Source organism: Schistocerca americana, chromosome 3 (genome assembly GCF_021461395.2).
Source record: "Schistocerca americana isolate TAMUIC-IGC-003095 chromosome 3, iqSchAmer2.1, whole genome shotgun sequence".
NCBI classification, from domain to species: Eukaryota; Metazoa; Arthropoda; class Insecta; order Orthoptera; family Acrididae; genus Schistocerca; species Schistocerca americana.
The window spans coordinates 766140139-766165153 of record NC_060121.1 but is presented as its reverse complement, the minus strand read 5'-3'; the positions used below and the strand labels follow the sequence as shown (position 1 = coordinate 766165153).

Here is a 25015-nt window from a genome sequence, read left to right as displayed (position 1 = left end):
TTATTGCTAATACAGATAAAAAAATTCATAAACTGTAATGGTTCTACAGCAATTCTTTGAGGTGTGCCCGAAGTTACTTTCACATCTGACAATTTCTCCCCATTTATAACAACATACTGACCTATATTTGCCATAAAGTCTTTCAGTATTTTTTTATTTTATTAACTAGTCAAGTTTAGCAAAATATATCAATACTCTTTGAATGCCCAGGAACACAGTATTAACACTTGCTGCTTCTGTATCTCATGAACAAACATAGCATGCTAAGTTCATATATGATCACCACTTGCAAAACCAATACCTGCAGACTCTTTATTAATAAATAGAGCAGAAAATAATTTTTTCAGAGGGACACTCCACAAAAGCTACAAAATAAGTCATACTAATATGCTTCATACACAAGGTGTACTTTGCAGAGACTGGTGACTTTTTACATCTGTGGTACTGATACACTACTCAAGAATTTTTTGCATCTATTTCAGGGATGTAAGTCATTCTGCATTGTAACACAGGTAATACAGCAGCGAAGACTGCTAAAATGATAAAGTACTCACATTTCTTTCTCCAGCAATGCTTGAATTACTTTGCTCCCTTTGGCCATTGTTTGATCTTGTTTGTTACACAACACTAGGAATGGTGTTACATTTGATTTGATACTCGGTTCGGACAACAAGGTGTACAAGTATCTGAAACAAAACATATTATTAACACATAATGTATATGCACACAATATCATTCGTAGACATGCTAAGCAGATCTTTCTACCATTTAGTTGATAAAATATTCCACAAATTATTTTTGTTGCAACGGAAAACATAGCCAATATAAATTTTTCGAATGAACAGTATGTTGTACTCGCTAACATTGGTTGAATAAAAAAATCATTTTATTTTGTGATCATCACTACTACACAGTTTTGGGTGTGTAGCCATTTTTACTTTGTTATTTTACATCACTGTTATTCAGGATACATTTGGTGTCGCATTTTAATTTTAGATTCTGGCCAACTCGTGGAACAATGTGTGATGAACGTTCAAATTGTAACCCAAGTATGTCCATTTCACAAATTATACTATACTCACATGAAAAATCAGTACACAGCCTAAACTGAACAGTAGTCATGATCATGAAATAAAATTAAGAAACTGCTGAACCAAAAGAGTGAAGCACCCAGAAGACATGGTCAGATGCCAATGTAACTCATATATGTACACCATCAGCAGCTATGTAAATCATTACAGTTGTAATTCCACAACTGCTAGAGTGCCTCAGTGTTATTCATGTTCAGTGTTGTTCATGTTCAGTGTTGTTACCCGGCCTGGTACGGTACACAAGCAGCGTGATAGGATTAGGTGTTGACTGTACACTGAAGAACATTGAAATGCCACGTACTCATATGGGACAGCATTTTCTGCATCTGACAGAGTCTGAAAGTGGCCTCATTATCAGTCTCCAATTGGTCAACTAGTAATATCATGAAACATCCAGAATTTTGGGGCTTTTAGGTGTGACAGTGGCTTATGTTGAACTCTACGGGAATGTTAGGGCAAGCATGCTCCTCAGCGTCAGGGTCGATCACATCTGATCACCACAAGGGATAATTGCCATGTTGTGCACCAAGCACACTGTAACTTCTACTCATTTTCACCTGCCATCTGTGAACAAGAAATGAACTCCTTGCAACAGCCTGTGTCACCCTGCACCACTGGTTAGAGACTAGCAGATGACTGCATTTGGAGTAGTGCTATGGGTGGGGAGCTATGACTGCTGGTGAATAGTGTTGCTGTGTTTTTGGATATGAATCACAGTTCTACATCACAACTGATGGTTTGGTCGGTTGGTTTAAAAGAGGAGTGGGGGACCAAACTGCAAATTCATCGGTCCCTTTTTCCCGGTGGTAAAATAATTACACAAAGGGAAGAAAAAAGAAAGGAGACCTACAGCACAATAACAGGAGAAGGAAGAACCAGAAGAATGACAGAAGGACAACCACCACTACCATGGACAAAACAGGAAAAGAAAACCACAGAGGCAAGAAACAGGTAGAAGAGGTAAAACAAGAAAGCAGATGACCATGGCTGGCCAACCACGAGAATAAAAAGGAAAAGCCAGCCACTCTGCGACACATTAAAATATCCACCCTAAAAGTATTAGAGTGGAGAACACAAAGAGACAAAGGACATGCGCAAAAACTTATAGAGAATGATAAAACCCACCGTTGTGTATAAAACGTAAAACTAAATTAGCCGATGAGGCGTTGTCAGCTAAAATTAATGGCAACAAGTCCAATAACTGAAGAGTCCGTCGCAGGGCAGCCAAAGAAGGACAGCTCACCAAGATATGGGCCACTGTCAGCCAGGCACCACACCAACATTGAGGTGGGTCATCACGGAGCAGGAGGTAGCCGTGTGTCACCCAAGCGTGGCCAATGCGGAGCCAGTAGAGAACCACACAGTCCCTGCGAGAGGCCAGCATGGAGGACTGCCACACATTCGTAGTCTACTTAATGGTATGCAGTTTGTTGTGCGTGCTGAGGTTATGCCATTTCATCTCCTAAAGCTGCAAAACCTTGCAGCGGAGTACTGAACGCAGGTCAGTTGCAGAGAAGTCGATCTCCATAAGCTGACTCTGCGTAGCCTGTTTGGCCAGCCTGTTAGCAAGTACATTGCCTATGATTCCGACGTGACCTGGGCTCCAGACAAACACCACAGAATGAATGGACCGTTCCAGGGCATAGAGGGACTCCTGGATGGTTGCTACCAAAGGATGATGAGGGTAGCACTGGTCGATAGCTTGTAAGCTGCTCAAGGAGTCAATACACAGAAGAAATGACTCCCCAGGGCATGACCAGATGTGCTCAAGAGCACGAGATATAGCCACCAGCTTGGCAGTGAAAACACTGCAGCCATCGGGCAAGGAATGCTGTTCAACATGTCCTCCATGGACATACGCGAAGCCGACATTAGCATCAGCCATAGAGCCGTTGGTGTAATCCACTTCATGGCCTGGGACATGTCAAGAACCGAGAGGAAGTGACAGCGGAGATCTGCAGGGTTAACTTCAGTCCTTAGGACCATGTGAATGGTCCAGGTGAAGCTGCGGGCTAGGAGTGCACCATGGAGGTGTACGTGAATGGACCTCAAGTATATGTGGTAAAGGCAAGGACTCCTGTTTGGGAATGAAGAGATTGAACATGAACTGCAATTGGAAGCCCTGACCAGGGCCACCGATGCGGGAAATGAACCACCATGGGTGGGAAAAGGAGACAGTGATTTGGATGTGCAACATAACTGGCCAGCAGTTGTGCATGCCTAACCTGCAATGGAGGGACTCCAGCCTCCACAAGGACGCTGGTCACCGGACTCGTCCTAAAAGCTCCTGTCGCTAGGTAAACACCACAGTGGTGCACTGGGCCGAGTAAACGCAACGCTGAGGGCACCGCCGAACCACAAACCAGACTCCCATAGTCAAGGCGGGATTGAACAAGGGCTCTGTAGAGCTGCAGCAGCATAGAGCAATCTGCACCCCAGTTGGTGTTGCTCAGGCAGCAAAGGGCCTTGAGGTGCTGCCAGCACTTACGCTTAAGCTGATGAAGATGTGGAAACCTAGTTAATCAGACATCGAAAACGAGTCCTAAGAATTGATATGTCTCCACTACAGTGAGTGGATCATTATTAAGGTAAAGTTCTGGTTCTGGATGAACAGTACAATGGCAACAGAAGAGCGTAACACACAACCTTGTGGCCAAAAACTGGAAACCGTGGGCTAGAGCCCATGACTGCACCTTGTGGATGGCTCCCTGTACGCCCCGCTCAGCAACACCAGTACTGGTGGAGCTGTACGAAGTGCAGAAGTCGTCTGCATATAGAGAAGGTGAGACAGACAGCTCTACATCTGCTGCTAGACCATTAATGGCCACTAATAATAGAGAGGCACTCAATACAGAGCCCTGCGGGACCTCATTCTCCTGGATATGTGCGGAACTATGGGAGGCACCAACTTGGACATGGTAGGTATGAAGTGACAGGAAATTTTGGATAAAAATTGGGAGCGGGCCTCTGAGACCCCATCCGTACAATGTGACAAAGATATGATGTCGCCAGGTCACGTCATATGCTTTTCGTAAATCAAAAAGACGGCAACCAGGTGTTGGTGTCCGGAAAAGGCCGTTCGGATTGCAGACTCGAGGGAAACAAGATTATCCTTGGTAGGCCGATACTGGCGGAAGCCGCACTGACATGGAGCCAGCAGGCCATGTGACTCCAGGACCCAACCCAACTGCTGACACACCATACATTCCAGCAGCTTACAAAGAATGCTGGTGAGGCTGATGGGCAGACAGCTATCCATACCAAGTGGATTTTTACCAGGTTTGAGCACCGGAATGATGGTGCTCTCCTGTCATTGCGGTGGAAAGATGCCATCGCACCAGATTTGGTTGAAGATGTCGCTTGTAGTCAGATGAGAGACGTTTAATGATCTGACTGGAGCTGGCTTAGGAGCTGTGTCGGGGCAATGTGCAAGGGCACTGAGGAGCTCCCACTCTGTAAGTGGGGTGTTATAGGATTCACTGTGGCATGTAGTGAACGAGAGGACTTTCCCTTCCAGCTGCCGTTTGGGAGTATGAAAGGCGGGAGGGTAATTCTCTGATGTAGAGGCTCAAGAATAGTGCTCAGCAAAGTGCTCCACAATTGCATTTGTGTCAGTAGATAACACGCCATTTATATTAACACCGGGAACACCTGTTGGAGTGTGGAACCTGAAAACACGTTTGATCATTGCCCAGACTTAGGAAGGTGACATATGGCAGCCAATGGTCGAGACATATCTCTCCCAACACTCCTGCTTCCATCATTTGATAAGTTGGCGAATGCGGGCACAGAGCCTTTTAAAGGCTGTGAGGTGCTCCAGGGAAGGGTACCACTTATGCCGCTGTAGAGCTCGCTGATGCTCCTTAACTGCTTCAGTGACTTCTGGCAACCACCAAGGGATTGGCTTTCGCAGAGGGCACCCTAAAGATTGAGGGATCGTGTTTTCCGACACAGAAACGATTATTGTAGTCGCCTGCTCAATCATCACATCGATGTTACCGTATGGGGGAGATTCAATGGTGACAGCAGATGTGAAAGTTTTCCAGTCCGCCTTGTTTAAGGCCCATCTGGGCAGGCGTCCGTGGGTCCGATGATGGGGCACTGACAGGAAGATGGGGAAGTGGCGAAATCCATAAGGGGGGACACGAGTACTCATTGATGTACTTTTTTAGACTAAGATCAGTGTCCAATGAGAAGTTCAGGCAGGCAGGTGTTAAAGAGGTCCAAAACTCACAAGATCCTCACAACAGTAAAGTAAATAATAATGTCACGATATTTAACCAAAATATTGGTGGATTACAGGAAAAAGTAGATTCTCACAAAAGTAAAGTAAAAAATAATGTTACTATTTTTCACCAAAATATTTCGGGATTGAAGAATAAAGTAGAAGAGCTCCTGGTTTGTTTAGATGACATTGAATCTGATAATGTAATAGATATACTATGTTTGTCTGATATGGAAAAGGTAAATATCAGTGGTTATAAACTAGCTGCACATATGAGTAGAGAGAATAAGGTGAGAGGAGGAGTTGCCACATATGTCAAAAGTTATCACTGTGTAAAAAGCTTAGATACAAAAAAGTTTTGTCTAGAGCAACATATAGAAGCATGTGCCTGTCAACTTACACTGAAGGAGAGCTCTTTTATACTTTTAACAGTATATAGGTCACCTTCAGGAAACTTTCATTTATTCCTGGAAAACTTGGATGCCTTGTTGTGCTATCTGTCAGATACGGGAAAGCAAATTATTATTTGTGGGGACTTCAATGTTGATGCACTGAAAAGGTGTAATAGGAAGAATGACCTGGAAGTCTTGCTCGGTTCTTTCAATTTGACATCTGTCATTGATTTTCCTACTCAGGTAGTAAAGGACAGCAGCACATTGATAGATAACACTTTTCTAGACTAAGATAAGTTTAAAAACGTAAATTCTTGTCCTGTTGAGAATGGCCTTTCTGGTCATGGTGCTCAGCTAGTTACAATATATGACATAGCTCCATTCAGTCATTCAAAACTATCCTCCAAAGCTGTGCATTCAGTTAATGGCTCAACAATTAGAAATTTCAGGGAAAGTTCTTCAGCAGTTAGACTAGGATGAGATGTACAAGGAACCTGACACTAATTTAAAATATAACTTACTTCATGATACACTTGTAAGAGAATGTGAAAACTGTTTCCCCAATAAAGTAGTTAAATCTAATTATAAGAAACCATGCAAAAAACCTTGGCTTACTAAAGGAATAAAAAATATCTTGTAACCACAAAAGGGAACTGTATCTAACAACAAGAAAGAGTAATGACCCAGAAACAGCCAAATATTATAAAAACTACTGTGCTACATTAAGAAAGGTTATTAAAAAGTCTAGAAGCATGTGCATCATGTCTGAGATTAATACCTCTGATAACAAAATCAAAACAATTTGGAATATTATTACAAGGGAGACAGGGCAACCAAGAGTACAGGATGACGGCATTACCATCAAAGCGAATGGAAACTTGACAAACAACAAGCCGGAAGTCGAAAACATTTTGAATAATCCTTTTTTAAATGTTGTAGAGACAATAGGATCTAAATGTTCATTAGAAGAAGCAAGGCAGTTAATGGAAGAGGTCTTACCCACACAATTTGATACAATTGAAATTCCACCAACCTCTCTGTTATAATATCAAGTTGAACACACATATTTCAAAAACGACACAACACATGTAAGTCACAGAGCAAGTAGACAAAATAAGACGTGTGTACATGGTAACATTCAAATCAGCACTGAGTCCAAGTCTAGCGGCCGCTGGCTGGCTGGCCGCTTAAGCTGCGTGGCTGCTGCATGGCTGGCAGACAGTGCCGCATGTAGAGGACGCGCGTAATTGCGCGGCGGCACTTTGAAAGACCGGCAAGTCACAATACTTTTCCCCCCTTTGAATTTTTTTCACAGGTCTTGGTGGAGGTGGCTTGTAGATTGCTAATGTCCATAGGTGTTGTTTGGCTGGCCGTGAAGTCTCGAGGAGGCGGCTTCCCATACAGACGGAAGTGTCCCCAATGATAACGGGTCAAGATGACAGGAGACGTAGGGGTCGAATCTGCTGGGGCCCCGTGCACCAATCTGCCCGTTGCGGCAAGTCCGATTGTTATAAGAGGAGACATGGGCGATGTGTCAGCGTCCGTAGGAGAAGGAGGCGAGTAGAGATGCTCCGACAGATGATGGTCCTCCGGTTCCTGCATGGGCACGTCTCCTGGTGGTGTCTGTTCTTATGCTGGCACTGAGATCATGAAGAGAAGGCTGCGTTGTGAGTAATGAGAGATGCCAAGATCCCGAGCATCAGGTAGAGCCGAAGGTGGTGTAGCGGCATTTGGAACAGGCATTGCCGGCACACGAGGCCGAAGCTGGTCCAAATGACGCACTGCAACACCCGTGTCCGCTTGGATTTCATACAGGCATCGGTCATGGTGTCGTAAGATGCGGCCAGTACTCCATTTTGGCCACCTGCCATATCCCCGTACCCATACAAGGTCCCCGGCGGTGAACCGGCAAAGCGAAGGCACCCGCAGCCGTGAGGTGGAAGGCCGCAGAAGATGAAGTAGCGTGCGGGGCTGTCGGCCATGTAAGAGCTCAGCTGGGCTGTGGTCGCCCATGGGGGTGAAACGATAACAAGCCACAAATTGGTGAAGCGCATCATCAGCAGCAGAAGAAGTCAGGAGTTTCCTCATCTGAGCCTTAAATGTGCGGACCAGTCATTCACCCTCACTGTTTGATTTTGGATGGAACGGAGGGGCCGTGACATGCATGGCGCCGTGACGAGCACAAAAATCTGCAAATTCAGAAGAGGCAAATTGCGGACCATTATCAGTAACAAGAGTAGAGGGAATGCCTTCCAAAGAGAAAATGTGAGCTAGAGCACTTGTGGTTACCGTGGTGGTAGGCAACGTGCAACACACAATGAAAGGAAAGTTAGAGTAGGCGTCAATTACGAGTAGCCAATAAGTACCTAAAAAAGGTCCCGCGAAGTCATCATGAATATGCTTCCAGGGCTTCTCAGGAGAAGGCCACGGTGACAAAGATGATTTCAGGGCGGTGGCCTGTGACACACAAGGGCCACAGGCAGTGACCATGTGTGCGATTTCAGAGTCGATACCGGGCCAGTACACATGACGGCGCGCCAGAGATTTTGTGCAAGAGACACCCCAGTGCCCTTGGTGAAGGAGGCGCAAGACCAAAGCACGCAAAGACGCAGGTACCATAAAATGCGGCGAAGCATTGTTGGTGGAAAGGAGGATAACACCATACCTAGCCGTGAGGCGGTAGCACAAAGTGCAGTAGTTCCACAACGTATCAGAAGTCTTAGCAGACGGACGATCTGGCCAACTCTTCTGAATACAATGTGAACCCATCTACAAACCGCTGCTCGGCAACATCCAGGTGGAAACGCAAAAGTTCGTCCCTATTGAATGCCAGATCAGGACCCACGGGAAGGCGAGACAGTGCATCAGCATTCGCATGTTGAGCCGTCTGCCAGAAATGAATCTTCTCATAATTGAGCATAAGGAATGGCATCAGAGACGATATTGACAGAGTCAGCTATGGAGAACCCAAAAACGCGAAAGGCATCGAAACCAAAGAGATTTTCCGCGTTACTATGGTCGACCACAAATATGGTAACAGTGCGAATGACAGATTTGTCAGATCCGTCAGCATTAAATTGTCCCAAGAGAGAAATCTTCTGTTTATTGTACATCCGTAATTGTCGAGTGACAGGTGATAGGATTGGAGAACCCAACTGAAGATACGTCTGAGAATTGATGATGTGGCAGCAGACTTCCTTGAAAGGGAAGAAGTACCATTGACAGACAACACAGAAGCAGAATCAGCATCACGGTCATAAACATCAGGTATGTGGTCGGATTTACAAACGGATGACACATGACCCTTCTTTTTGCAATTGTGACACACGGCCCAACGTTGGGGACAATCCTCCCATGAATGTTTCGAAAAACACCGCAGACATGAAGGAAGTTGCCGGGGGTTTTGCTGCAGTTTCTTAGAGGTTTGTTTACGGTTATGCCGAGGCTGCACTTGGGAGCGTACTGCGGCCAAGTCGGCTCGCGGGGACACGCCGCACGCATCGTCAACAGCGCACAGAGGTTGTATTTCCCTGACGTCATCCCACACCTCTATTTGTGCTCCAGCGGTGCAAGAAATTTCAAACGACTGCGCGATGGATAGAACTTCATCTAGAGTTGGATTTGCCAACTGAAGGGCACGTTGCCTAACTTCTTTGTCGGGTGCCGACTGGATAATAGCATCCCGTACCATGGAATCGGCGTCGGATTCTTTGTGAACTTCAGTAACAAATTGACACTTTCTACTGAGGAAGTGAAGTTCAGCAGCCCAAGCATGATAAGATTGATTCGGTTGTTTTTGACAGCGATAAAAGGCAACACGAGAGGCTACCACATGCGTACGCTTTTGAAAATATATGGACAGAAGTGAGCACATGTCAGCAAAGGACAAAGACGCAGAGTCTTTCAAAGGAGCCAACTGCGACAACAACATATACATTTGAGATGAAATCCATGAAACGAACAGAGACTTACATGTTTGTTCGTCCGTGACATGAAATGCCAAGAAGAGCTGTCGAAGAAGTTTTTCGTAATCAGACCAGTCTTCCGTCGTCTTGTCGTAAGGAGGAAAAGGAGGTATAGACAACGATGCCAAGACGAAATCGCGAATTGCCGATGTGAGAAGCTTTTGCTGTTCAATGAGACCTTGCAATAGTTGCTCTAAAGTAGCCATGGAAACCTGTGGGTCAACGATGAAAAGGAAAAATCCACTACCTTGTCGCCAATTGTTATAACGTCAAGTTGAACACATATATTTCAAAAACGACACAACACATGTAAGTCACAGAGCAAGTAGACAAAGTAAGACATGTGCACACAGTAACATTCAAATCACCACTGAGTCCAAGTCTAGCGGCCACTGGCTGGCTGGCCGCTTAGGTGGCGTGGCTGCTGCATGGCTGGCAGACAGCGCCGCATGTAGAGGACGTGCATAACTGCACAGCGGCACTTTGGAAGATCGGAGAGTCACAACACTCTCCTTCTGAAATTAGGAAGATAATAAACTTTCTCAAGAATGAAAGCTCACATGGAATTGATGGCATTTCAAGCAGGATAATAAAAGCTTGTTCCCAAGAGATACGTGGGATTCTTAGCCACATATGTAATAGCTCTCTGAAGCAGGGTATTTTCCCAGATAGACTGCATAAAAAAAGGGATACGTCTGATGTCAATAACCACCGCCCAATCTCTCTTCTGACTGCCTTATCCAAAATTCTTGAAAAAGTAATGTATTGCAGAGTAGCTTCACACCTTTGTAAAAATAAAGTTTTAACAAAATGTCAGTTTGGTTTAAAGAAGAGTTTTTCAACGGAGAATGCTATATATACCTTCACTAATGAAATATTAAATGCTCTGAGTAATCGGAAGTCAACCGTTGGGATTTTTTGTGGTCTCTCAAAGGCTTTTGATTGTGTAAATCACGGAATACTTCTAGATAAGCTCAAGTACTGTGGTATGAATGGGACAGCGCTCAAACGGTTTAAATCATACCTAACTGGATGAGTGCAGAAAGTTGAAATAAGCAGTTCACATAATATGCAAAAAACTGGTGATTTCTCAAACTGGGGGACAATCAAGAATTGGGTGCCGCAAGGTTCGGTCTTGGGTCCTCTGCTGTTCTTAATGTACCGGGTGATCAAAAAGTCAGTATAAATTTGAAAACTGAATAAATCACGGAATAATGTAGATAGAGGGGTACAATATTCCGTGGTTTATTAAGTTTTCAAATTTATACTGACTTTTTGATCACCCAGTATATTAATGACTTGCCATTCTATATTCACAAAAACGCAAAGCTGGTACTTTTTGCCAATGATACAAGTATAGCTATCACACCCAACAGACAAGAATTAACTGGTGAAATTGTAAACGATGTTTTTCAGAAAATCATTAAGTGGTTTTCTGCAAATGGGCTCTCATTAAACTTTGACAAAGCATAGTATATACAGTTCCACACAGTAAATGGAATGACACCACTAATAAATATAAACTTCGATCAGAAATTGGTTGCTAAGGTAGAATATTCAAGATTTCTAGGTGTATGCATTGATGAGGGGTTGAACTGGAAAAAACACACTGAAGATCTGCTGAAATGTTTGAGTTCAGCTACTTATCCTATTAGGGTCACTGCAAATTTTCGCGATATAAATCTCAGTAAATTAGCTTACCACGCCTATTTTCATTCTCTGCTTTCGTATGGCATCATATTCTGGGGTAACTCATCATTGAGTAAAAGAGTGTTGATTGCACAACAGTGTGAAATCAGAATAATTGCTGGAGCTCATCCGAGATCATCCTGCAGACACTTATTTAAAGAGCTAGAGGTCTTCACTGTAGCCTCACAATAAATATATTCACTTATGAAATTTGTTATTAACAATCCGAACGAATTCAAAAATAATAGCAGTGTACATGGCTACTACACTAGGAGAAAGGATGATCTTCACTACTCAAGGTTAAATCTAACTTTGGCTCAGAAGGGGCTGCCACGAAAGTCTTTGGTCACTTACCTAATAGCATCAAAAGTCTTGACAGATATCCAATTTCTTAATGGCAACTCCTTCTACTCATTAGATGAATTTTTGGATACAGTAAGTGGATAATTTCCCCAACCCCTACAAAAAAAAAAAAAAAAAGGGTCACGTAATATCTTGTATAGACACCTTTTATTAACTTGGCATGTTCCACATCATTACAATGTGTCGTATTCATGATCTATGGAACAAGTACTAATCTAATCTAACTACCACACATGTCGTCATGAGCAATGACAAGAAAGTGGGCTAAAGATCTCAATGCACAATGGACACACTGCACCATGTAAGGTGCACTTCCCCAATTGGCTCACTCTTCGGGAAAATTTGGAAAGATGAAGGACAAACCCGACAGTGTACCATCACATAAAGGCCAAAACATGAGAGACTCCTTTTAGTCGCCTTGTACGACAGGCAGGAATACCTCAGGCCTATTCTAACCCCCAGATCCACAGGGGGACATCACAACTGATGACCATCGTCAGTGATTATGGCAGTGACTTGGAGAGAGGTCCCATTCTTCTAATGTTTTGGACAGGCACAGCGGTGTTACCCCTGGCACCGTGGTATCAGGAGCCATCGGGTATGACTTCCGGCACAGCTGGTAGTGATTAAAGGAACTCTGAAAGCACAATTGTATATAACGGACATACTGCATCCTCCTGTGTTACCTCTCTGGTGACAGTATTGTAGTGCCATTTCTCAACAGGACAATGTCTGTACACACATTACACATGTTGCTATGAACTGCCTGAATGATGTTGAGGTACTCCCATGGCCAACAAGGACCCCATATCTGTCCCTGACAGAATGTGTTGTGCCAGCTCAGACATCAACTCTTTCCCAGTGCCAATATACAGGATACCCCAGGACCACTTACAGCAGTTGTGGGCCAGCTTGCCTCAAGAGGGGCTACAACAGTTTTACGACACCCTTCTGAACCAATTCAGTGTATCCATCCAGACAAGAGGGAATGTGCTGTCATATTGGAAGTGAGTTCTTACTGCCTAGTTCTTTGTAAATTTGACTACTTTGTTACCACTGAAATAACATGATGTACCCTCTCAATTCAAAGTTTAATTTCATGTTGTTCTTCCCTTCTGGGTGCTTCCCTTTTTTTTTTTCAGGCAGTGTCTTTTAATCCAGCCAATGACAGTCAGGGTGGAACATTGTTATCACTCAAAAAATTCACAAAATTGGTTATCCAGATAATCAGAATAGACGAATAAAAAAAGCACATTGTTTCAAAATTAATTTTTCCTTGGACTTTGTGAACAAGTTTCTAAATGTCTCTCTGATGCCTCCCCTTTCATCTTTGTCTCCTTTTGTCCTCACATCAGATAGGTCTCCATCATCTGGGGATCTGGGTGATCTGCTCCATCTTCCCAACCTTCTGAAACCTATCCCCATTTTCTCCATGATGAACAAACAGTCCTGAAAATTAGAAATTGTTTTTTTTTCTTTTTCTTTTAGTCTCTTAACAGTATTAGCCTGCCATACTGTCTCCCTGCAAATCATACACAGCACAAAAAAAAGGGTTACAGTAGACAGGGAGATGGAATGATTAAGTGGAAAATATATAATCCCAGTAAACCAAAAGAAAATATAGCACTAATATCTATGTACTAGTTGATTCTGGGATGGTGTTGAAAGCTAAGTATAATAATTAACTGTAGTCCAACCTAATCAAGTGTGGTTTGATGTAATATACTAGTATTTAAGTATGGTAGAAGAAGGGTACTTGTGATTTTGCATGTGATTCAGAGGCTCCTGGATACTGGAGAGGGGACATTATGCAACCAATTGGGTGAGCTACGAGTACACTAGACAATGGGCAATGCATCATAGTTTCGGGTGGCTGCTGAGCTATATCTACAAGGCCTCCAAATAATATGCAAAGAGCACCATGATTATGCTTTTATTACATGTAAAAATAAAAGCCACTAAAACTGTGAATCATGTAGTACTTTCAGTGAAGTTCGTTGTAGGCAGTCATCAAGTTTAAATTTGGCTGATGTAACTGTCAATAAATCTGTGTTTACATACATGATTTATCATTTCTTACAATTAAGTATATTAATTCTTGTAGCAGAATCAGAAGCTTATTTATATGCTACAGTGGAGTGTATTTTGAACAGTAAAAGAAATTCTGTAAATGCACAACCAGCCTGAATAGTGGGGCAGGCATCAGGAAAGCATGCTACAAATAAGCTATTTAAGCAAAATGTATGCCCAATAGGCAAGCACTAAATAGCCACTTATAATTCACAACTATTTTACTTGTTCAATTAGGAAAAATATGGCAGATGGCAACCAACTGCGTAAGCAAGAAACTCACAGCAATTATTCTTAGATTACGAGAACCTAATTATCAGCCAGTACAGAATGTAAATATACAGGGTGTCCCATTTATCTTGAGCACCCTAAATAACTGTTTGTCCAGATGCAAATTACAAAATATTTCAAGCAAATGTTCTTTAGCCATCAGGGGGACAGCAATCAGCATGATTGCCTTCGTTGTAGAGATGGACAAAGTCGTTCACACTAGGTAACTAGTTCACTGGTGATCGCTCTTTTTTGGGAACCATTCCTTTTTACTCTTTCACTGTTCATTGTGCTTGGTACATGGTTCTTATGAAAAATTGAAAATTAGTAGCATAGGTGACTGAAAATGGAAGGCGCGAAGAGGGTGACTTGCCTCCCTCCCTCCCCCCCCCCCCCCCCCCCTGGAGTAATTCTTTCTCACACACTTTTAATTTTTGTGATTCTGCAAAACATCTCATTTAGCCAACTGTAGCATTATGTGGCTAATTGCAGTGAAATAATACAAGGTGGCGCACAAAAAACTGGCCCCGAGTACAGACTGCTCACCAGTTATGCACGATTTGTTGACCGCTACGAGCAGAATAAACAAACCCGTAATAATTAGACAGTGAAGCTAATGCAAACAACTTCGAAACAATAGATGACGGTTGGTAAGCGACAATGAGCAGTCTAGTACTCGGGGCCAATTTTTCGTGCACCACCCTGTGCCACTGAAATAATATTGTACGAGTTATCATATTCTCTTTACAAAATGTGACACCATACACTCTATTACGAAGTGAGGGCTTCATTCAGTTGTAAGTTGCTCTGCCTTCCATAACAATGAACATGCTCCTTTACCTTGGATAAAAAGACGGGAAATGGCCACTCGTGTGTGCCGTGCTGACGTCTTTCGCATGTGTAATAAAAAAAAAAAAAAAAATCTTGCCTTTTTACAAGTATTTCTTCTGCTGTTTATCGAAATAGTGAAGTAAGCTGATACACCGTTTTGTTACCTGAAAAGATCTATGTAATACATACCATGTAATTTTTTTGTAGTTTACATAATTACAAAATACATTTTAATTACCAGTCATGGACGCTGAATAGAATATGAAAAGAACCAGAAGTTCAGAGTTCAAAAAAGGTTTGAAACAGATCTAGAATGGGCGTGTGAAGTGAACAAAATGAACAACAATAACTCGATACTCAACTAACTATGAGCAGTTGGCAGGGGAACTGCAACGAGTGGCCATGCAAAAGACCGAGACCCGAGGGGACCGAAGACCCGAGGGGACCGAGGACTGAGACCCGAGGACTGAGACCGACGGGAATGGGACCAAGGCTGGAACAAGAGCGGCCGACCTGCTGTTCGTGAACGAGACCAACCGTTTCCCGTTCCCGGGAACTATAAGTAGAAAACCACAACCAGGACCAAGACATGTGGGAACAGGACCGAGGCTGGAACTAGACCGGTTGATGTGCCGTTGCAGGAATGAGACTGGCTGGTTCCCGTTCCCGGGAACTATAAGTGGAAAGCCGTGACCGAAGTGAACCATGAAAGACTGTTCCTTAGAATTCATTCCTTGTTTGTTCTGTTCATCTCGGTGAACCGTTCCCTTGGACCTGTTAGTTTGCTAACGACCCATCTCTACTTCAATGTAGCTCGTTTTTTTTTTTTTTTTTTTTACACGAAGATATGAACAGCGGTGGACTTTTAATGGCTCCCTGTATTTTTTATTCAGTAATTCATTTCCTCTCCTTAAGACTTATTCAAAAATGTATCACAGGGTACCATTCACTGAATGTAAGTAGGAAGCACACCTGTCAATCCATCAACCATCATCAGTTGAAGAGTTATGCGAGTAGAATGTACACTAGCGAAGAGAAGGTAGAAATGCTACTCATCTATGGGGAATGTAAGTTAGCAGAACAGTAGTTTCAATACTGCTTTCTTATGTATGGGTACATTTAGTACAGTAGCTTAGTCCTTTTAAATACTGTTGTGTAGAGTAGGCATACAGTAAAGGCTGTCCTCCTCACAAACTGCATTGACATAATGTTTCTTTTATTGTTGCTGTTGAAGGTAGGTGAAATGCTATGCACACAGTGGAACTGTACAGAGAGCGATATCCTGACAAGAACCCACCTTCCCAATGGATGTTTTCTTGTCTTGTTGCGATGCTTCAGGAAACAAGAAGTTTCAACCCATGACAACACAATTGTCGTAGCACTCGCACAGGCAAAGCTGCCTAAGTTACTGTTCTCGCTTCTGTTGCTATGAATCCACATGCGAGCACACGACAGCTTGAACACGTGATTGGCATTCCTAAAACCAGTGCACATCATATTCTTAATGTCATCAGTTCCATCCTTACCATGTACACCTACAACAATTGCATGGGAATAATTTCCAGAATCGTGTATAGTTCTGTCAGTGGGCATAGCAGCAAATCCTTGCTAGCTCAAACTTCTTCTCCAATGTTCTATTTACCGATGAATGTTCCTTCTCCAACAAAGGACAGGTAAATACAAGGAACACGCATTATTGGTTCAGCGACAACCCATGATGGCTTGGACAGGTGAAACATTAGTGTCAATGGAGAGTAAACGTCTGCTGTGGGATGCTTGGTACTACAATTATTGGCCCTTATTTCATCAATGGTAGTCTAAAAGGCACAGTGTATGCCGACTTCCTCAGATGAATTCTTCCTCCTCTGCTGGATGAAGTGCCGCTAAGGACCAGAATGTTTATGTTGTATCAACATGATGGATGTCCAGCACATAATGCCTTGCGTGCACATCTTGTTCTGAACCAAAGGTATCCTGCCAGATGGATTGATCGAGAAGGAACAGTTACTTGGCCTGCTAGGTCTCCTGATTTAAATCCTCTGGGATTTTTTCTTTGGGGATACATTAAAGACATTGTCTATTGCGATATCTCAACAACTCTAGAGCACATGCAGGAATGTAACGTGCTTGCTTGTAATTCTCTTCAGCAGGCAACACTGGAAGCAGTAAATAATTCTTTCATTCAATGAGTGCACCAGTGTATCGGTGTCCAGGGTCACCACTTTGAGCACCTTTGAATGTTCTACTCCTGGGCAATGGTTCAGGAGAGTCAAAGTAAATTTTGTGTTATGTTTTTACTTGGTTTTCATTTGTTTTCTGCAATTCCAGCAAGTGGACGAGTTTGTGATCCTGGGTTCGAAGTCAATGTTGTGTTGTGTAATTAATAATGTTGTGTTTCGGTGAATGGTACATTGTGATACATTTTTGAATAGGTGTTTAGGAGAGGAAATGAATTACTGAATAAAAAATAGAAGGTGTAATTTAAAAAGAGTCATACCGCTGTTCACATCTTTGTAAAAAACAAAGCTGCAATGAAGGCAATCATGCTGATTGATGTCCCCCTGACAGCTAAAGAACATTTGCTTGAAACATTTTGTAATTTGCATCTGGACAAACAATTATTTAGGGTGGTCAAGATTAATGGGACACCATGTATATAACTGATTTACCTATATTGGCATGACAGGAGAGATATGAAGGAAATAACATTCTTTTCTTGTGATAACAAATACAAACTGTGCAATATTGTGTTCGAGTTCACAACTAAAAAAAAAAAAAAAAAAAAAAAAAGGAAATGTTCACGCATCACTTTGTAGCTTCCAAACAGATTGTGCTTTGGTACACTGCATTCTTCTTAAATGGAAGGTGCCAATCAAAATACAGAGCTGGCATTTTTTAAAAATGTGCATGGCTTGCCCTTGGCTTTCTTTTTTAAATTTTTGCTGGGGTCAAAATTATCTGAATCAACATAAAAGTGTCTTATGGTTGCTAAAATAAATTTCATGAAACAATGATCATATGCTTCAGTTCTCAGATTAAATTACTCCAGGAATTCATGTGGATCTACTTTAGAGAATAAAAAATTATACATTAAAGTATGAAGAATAGGAGGAGGAGGAGGAGGAGGAGGAGGAGGAGGAAGAAGAAGAAATAATGGAAAGGGTGTCAAAAGCAGAAGGTGTCATACTTTCACGAGGACACAAAAGAATGATGAAATATTTTTGAATAAAGTGCCAAAAGCCAGGCTGCTGCACAGTGAAAATTTCTCCTCTGGCAGTTCTAAAAACTAAAAATTGTTATCCAAAAATGATAGAGAGGTATCAAAATAAGTGACTTCTCTCTTGTTGTAGCTCTTCTATATTTTCTTGACATTTCATAAGCATTCACAACTGCTATTTGCATTCATCAGTTGAGTTCAATAAATATGCAGTGACTGAAAAACCATCAGTATTCTGTTGTAAAAGGTTGCCTGATAGTTTTCAGATGTAAGCAGAATACAACTAAAAGTACTTCAACATAAATGTTTATAAATTATTTTGCAATACATTCTAAAAGAATTACATGAATGATATCTGTGATCATTGTGATACAACACCCTGATCTTGTCATGTTAAACACTGTACCTGACAGAATATTCAACAAGTACTCTCCCACATCAATATCTAACTTAAGATCAAGCCACATGCCACTGTTGGCTAGAAGATCCCATGTAGTAGATTCAACTGCCTAATTATAAATCATTCCTTTCTATCCTTGGACTGGCACTTTCCTTTTATTATCTGGGAATGTTGCATGGTAAGTGCTGAATCTAGGTCCCTCTGATGTGGTCATGTGGAATTTTAGTGTTGATTTTTGTGCTGGCAGTAGTGGTGGCAACAGAAGGGAGACAATGAGACATGATACCACAACATGACCCACAGCTCTCAAATAACACCAAGGAAGATAATAAAGTTAATGTCCTGATCTGACAGATGGATCATCATTGCCAGTGTTAGATACCTTTACTTCATGTGACACTGTGAAGAAGTTTGAGGGTTAATGCACAACTTCTGGTATGGCTTGTACTGGTGCTGAAAATTTCTTCTGCAACCAGCATTCTAATTGGGTATTATAGGTTTGAACATCACTGCCCTAGCATGCATTAGTGATCTTCATTAAGCAGTATCTACTTCCATAGACACGTTACAGTACATGTTCACAGAGGTATACCTCCATCACACCTCAGTGAGATGACAGAATGTATGCAACCCTGAGAATGTATGACTAAGCAATAGCACTATTTCCTTTGCTGCCAATTACATAAATGTTGCATATATCTGTCCAATTGGCCAACAGAACTCTCTGGTACACTCCACAACATTGTAATATTATTATGCTGATTAATATTCAATAAAGTTTCATTACACACATTGCAACTATAAGTACATTAGTAGTTCAATGAAATGTCTATTATAAGCAGGAACAACTCCCATAAAAAATATGGCCGGTGAAATGATAAGTAAACAATGGGGGAAAAAAAAAACACCTGAAAAATTAATCAGCATTCACTTTCAACTGGAACAACGTGCAATTACGCGTCAATTTGTAGTTAATACTTAAAGGCAGCATCAAAGCTACCGCAGTATAATATGAATGTGGGTCATTACTTACTCAGCAACATCTCTAATGTCTTTCTGGAATGTCACAGAATCAATGACAAACACAATTCCCCTTGCTATTGGCTTATACTGTTCAAAGAATTTTGCCCTGAGTCTTTCATGTCCAGGAATATCAACAATTCTTAGAGAGCTCTGCAAAACAAAGGCGACATAATAAATATTTGCTTATTTCTGAAAACTAATCAATCACAGCAACATTTTTAAATAATTTTACCGTATAGCTAAGGTATCACCATATTCGACAAGACCACATGCAAGACTGAAAATGTTGTTTAGCATTTGGAAGACATCCTCCTCCAGAACGAACAGAGAGAACACACACAAACCCACATATAGCTACACAGCTACATTGTCCCTGCTGACTACATTGTACCCCCACTGCAGCTCCATAAAAAGTTTTCCACCATAATACATTTTTATTAAATCTTCAAGTACAAATAAAATGTTATTGAAAGTTGAATGTTTTAATTTTATTAAGGACAATATTAAATAAAATTATACACTGAAGTGAAGTAAAGAATAACATAAAAATATAGTGAAATGTGTAACTGACACCTATTATTTTACAAACCAAATATTTCTTTATTTTCTTTTTAAAGCAGTGTGTAAATAAATACTACACATAGTCATAATAACATTGCTTTTTAAGGATTCAAAATGATATTCATGGATCTAGGTGCCCACTTCGGGTGCTGGATGGAAAATGTTTGTTACATTCTGTTTTTCCCGATTTCTAAAAGATGTACAACACTGTTCTACACTGCTGAATGCTAATCAAGATAAAATTACACAACGGTTCTTCTGAAGTAAGCGATTAATTGGAAGAATGCTAGACTAATAGAATCTAAAATATTATCCTAGACAACATATGTTCGACAGAAATAAACTTAACATCCAGAATGCCTACAAGAAGTGTATAGGAACACTACTATATTCAACACACACCATCACTTTATCAGACAGGATCAGCAGCATACTATGAACATTCACTGATAGTTATGTCGTCTACAGAGAAACATCACAATTGAATTATTGTATGAACATAGATAATAACCTCTACAGTAATTCTACTTTATATACTGAATGACAGCTATCTTTAAAAATGAATAAATGCAAAATAATGGTCATATACAGGTAAATTTCTGAACCCTGCACTTCATTTCAAATGCTTAGGGACAATGCTACAAAACAGTATAAAATGGAAGAAACTTTGTATTTCTGATTCGTCAGCTTGGAACAACAGCTGTCAGAAGAATGTGAAAGAAAATACGAATTTCCACTTTTCGATGGAAACAATTATGGAAACTTCGAATTTCAAATGTGAGGAATACTACACAAAATTAGATTTGTTGGTTGTCACTGCATAAAAACACAAAGAACACGAGTAAAGTTTCTGGACAGTGACATGGCAAAGAAATAAACTGAGAATGACAAACAATTCGCAAAACATTTGGAATATGTAAAATACTGTAACAGTGCATTTTAAAAGTAGAAAAACTAATGTGACACATTTGAAAGAAAAAACATCACCAGTCAGTTACTTCTACGTAAGCAGTTACTGCAACTGAAATTCAGTCCAGCAAAAAGTACACTGAGTGAGCACCTCTTAGAATTTGACAAGTTTATATGTGATCTTCAGTCAATAGGTGCGACAGTTTAAGAAAGTAATGCTGTGTGCCATCTTTTATTAGCAATGCCACAATGAGGATACAACACCATTGTACCTGCAATCAAGGAACTGTCTACAGAAAATCAGAAGTTAAAAATAATGGAAATTCCTGGATGGAGCAATACATAAAATAAAGGAAACGCAACCAATCACCTACAGTGGATCAATGCATGGAGCACACAAACACATAACAGCATTCACACTAGCTTTTGAGCACTAGCCCTTTTCCTAGCAACATCTGAAACACTCACACACAAAGACACCCAAAGTGCATTTAAGTGTCTGTGTGGTTGTGTGCGAGAATGTGTGCTAATGCTAGAAAAAGAGCTAACGCTCGAAAGTTAGTGTGAATGCTGTTTCCTGTGATGGGTTTCCGCACTCCACGCACTGATCCACTATAGGCTCATAGGTCACAAAAGTATTGTAAACATGCAGATTCTAAGAAGAAACCTACAGTACACTTAGGACAGACTACAGTGTTTATTACATACAGACAGAGTTTCAGTTGTGGGAAAAACTCATTGGAAAAAACAAATTTGCAAATGTCAGCGAAAGTGAGAAGCACAGTTCAGGTGGAGGGAAACAGTTCAGTTTTAAATAACTTACCTGTCATGAATATGGACACAAAAGTAAGCAAAAACAAGAAAGGCTCTGTAAATTCAGTAAATTGTGAATCTCAAGGGGGTTTCAGTGAGTTTGGGTACATGTAGTTTTTCAATTGGTGCATTCAATGTATCAGTTTCATGGTACTGGGACTGTGGTGTGAGTGAACACTTTGTGAATGATGTAAAAAGACACTGATAAAATGCAAATGTTTGACAGACCAGTAGTGGTTAATGTTGCAAAAACTCTGTCTGTTTCAAAGGCAACACAGTCCACTGAGATGAATGTTGTCAGCTATATCAACGGAAAGATAGTTCCAGTGCAAAGAAAAATGAGACAAAAATGTACACTTTGAAATTCACCACAGACCCCTGCACAGAATTTCTTAATGGGACACTGCAAATCTGGCATCAAAGATTAGGACCCTTTAATTACACATCTGAAGGTGCTTCCAAAATATGTGGAGGGAATGAATATTGAAGATATGAAGACACCAGAATTGTGCACCATCTGCACGGAAGGCAAGCAATCAAGACTTCCACGTAATCAGGAAATGACAAGAGCAAAATGTCCACGGGTGCTAGTACACAGTCAGATAACCATGTGTTAATATGTGTGAATAGCACAGATGGCTTATGAAGTCTTCTACAGAAACAATGTGCAAGTATTGGTTCCCTGCTATATAACACACAACTGGATGCTTTTTGTTATTCATGCTAAAGGGCCTGAAGGTGACTATTGGCGAGTTGTAACTGGTAGCCTAAATAAAAAGCTATACAAATAACAGCTGTTGGAATATTAATTTACAATTCATGAACCAGCTGCAGTCCCACACTCCACAATATGCAGGGGGAGTTATGTTTAGTGAGGCCATGGGGACCACTACGATTACAGCACCAATGACTGCGATCGCCAAGAGAATTATGTTCAGAACTGATCCCTCCCTCAGAGACCACAATTTCCTGTACATATTGCCTGCTCAGGGTTGAACCTATCTGTATCCAGAATAGAAAATTCAGAATAAAAGTGGTTAAGTGGCTCCAGAAGCCCCAGTCTTGCAGTATAGACAGGATTTGATGGTGCCATGTAGTATCATAAGTGCTCTGCAGGTCAAAGAACACAGCAATCAGGTGTTCACAATGTGTGAAAGCTTTGTGCACTGCAAATTTAAGGTCAATAAATTGGTCTGTGGTGGACCAGTGTGCCCAAAACCCCACTTTGAAATTGTGATAAACATCCTCTGACTTCCAGGCAGCTTCTTTCAAATAATTTACACAGTACATTGTTGGAGAGATTGGTCAGCAATTAGTCAAAATTTCTCTGGTTTCAGAACAGAAATAATAATATCCTCCCACCAATAAGAAGTAAACTCCCCTTGCTGCCAAATACTTCTAAAAAACCTGATGATGTGTTTAAAGCTGTCATTGGTATGGTGTTTAAGCATTTGATTGAAGACTTATCAAGTCCAGGGACTGTCTCTTGACACTGGACAAGCACTGTGGAACTCCCATTCACTAAATGGAAAAGCCTTCAGCATGGAGGGGGTAAGTAGTTTAAATTTACCATGCATTTCTGGGTTAGTAAATTAGAGTGATTGTTACTGCATGCCATGAAACATTCGAGAATGACCGCAGGATCAGTACAGATTGTCGCCCACGAGGGTGGTGCCCAGAACTGCTGTTGACAGTGGGTAGCTGCAAATATGTGGAGTTTAGTCCACAGTTGAACAATTGGGTGTATGCTCTCACAGATGTTTTCTCTGATGTACCTCCAAGGAAAGAAGCAACTGTGTATCAAGTAACAAATGCTACCTCTGATCATGATGCACAGTTAGGGTAAATTAGATAGTGCCTTACTGTATAGATACTTCTCATTGGAAATCAGTCAGAATAATGAATCACAACATACAAATGTTTTTAAAAATAGTTTACAAGAAATAACTTGGTATGAAGTTAATAGCGATACAAATGCTGATTTAGAGTTTTATCTATTCCATGATAAATTCATATCTTTTATTTTGAAAATATCTTCCGCGTAACTAACCAAGACATCAATCAGCCATGTAAAAAACCATGGATCACAAGATGGATTGAATTATCATGTGAAAGGAAAATGGAACTGTATCTGTTGGCAAGAACAAGTAGAGATCATGCAGCAATTGCACACTACAAAAACTACTAAAATTACTAAGAAAAGTCATTAAAATCAAGAAACACACATCATCTCACAAAACAGTAAATCAGACAACAGACTTAAGGTTATATGGAATATAGTGAAACAAGAGACAGGACAACTGGCTGAAGAACAGGAAAACATCACTATTGACTTACATGGGAAGGCTATAAATGATGAGCCACAGGTAGCAAAAGCATTTAATAACCATTCCTTAAATATATTAGAAAATACCTTAAATATATTAGAAAATATATGGGCAAAAAGTTCACGAGAAAAAGCACAGCACTATGTTGAAAAACGCAACTGATATAAAATCCTATTGTACGAATGTATCGCCAACTTCTCCCTCGGAAAATAAGAAAATTATTTATTACTTCACAAATAAAAGCACATATATATTTGATGGTGTTTCCAATGAAGTACTAAAAATTTGTACCCACATAATGAGCACTGTTTTATCTGAAATATGTAATGCATAACTTGCACAAGGAATTTTTCCAGAGACATTGAAATATGCCATTGTTAACCCCCTAACCTCCCCCCCCCATAAGAACGGCAATAGAAGAGACATCAATAATGAATGACCTGTTTCACTACTGACACCATTTTCCAAAATTTTTGATAAGGTTATGTATTCTACAACAGCATCCCATCCAAACAACAACAATATCCTCAGTAACATCCATAGTTTGGATTTCAGAAGAGTTACTGTACTGAGAAACCATTTACACATTCAATTCTGAAATTTTACAAGCATTAAGTAACAAAATAGTACTAGTTGGTACTTTCTGTGAACTATCTAAGGCATTTGATTCTGTAAACCATAATAGCCCCTTCTAGATAAAAAGAGCTTTTATGGAATTAATGATATAGCTAACTAATAGATAATGTCGTACCTAATCAAAAGATTGCAGAAAGTTGTACTTAGTAATTCAACCAATGTAATCACAAGAAATTCCTCTGACTGGAGAGAAATCACATGTGTAGTTCCTCAAAGCTCAATCTTAGGTCTGT

At 40.9% G+C, this 25015-nt stretch overlaps 1 protein-coding gene across 1 annotated transcript in view; it reads right to left on the bottom strand.

Annotated features, from left to right (window-relative positions):
• Nucleotides 1–25015, bottom strand: part of LOC124605675 (signal recognition particle receptor subunit beta) — a 51080-nt gene that overhangs the window by 9912 nt on the left and 16153 nt on the right. Inside the window, exons 3-4 of the mRNA XM_047137524.1 lie at nucleotides 19547–19686; nucleotides 555–686 (exon numbers count right to left, since the gene is read on the bottom strand). Of these exons, the coding sequence (XP_046993480.1) occupies nucleotides 555–686; nucleotides 19547–19686 (272 nt within the window). The remainder of the gene's footprint in view (nucleotides 1–554; nucleotides 687–19546; nucleotides 19687–25015) is intronic.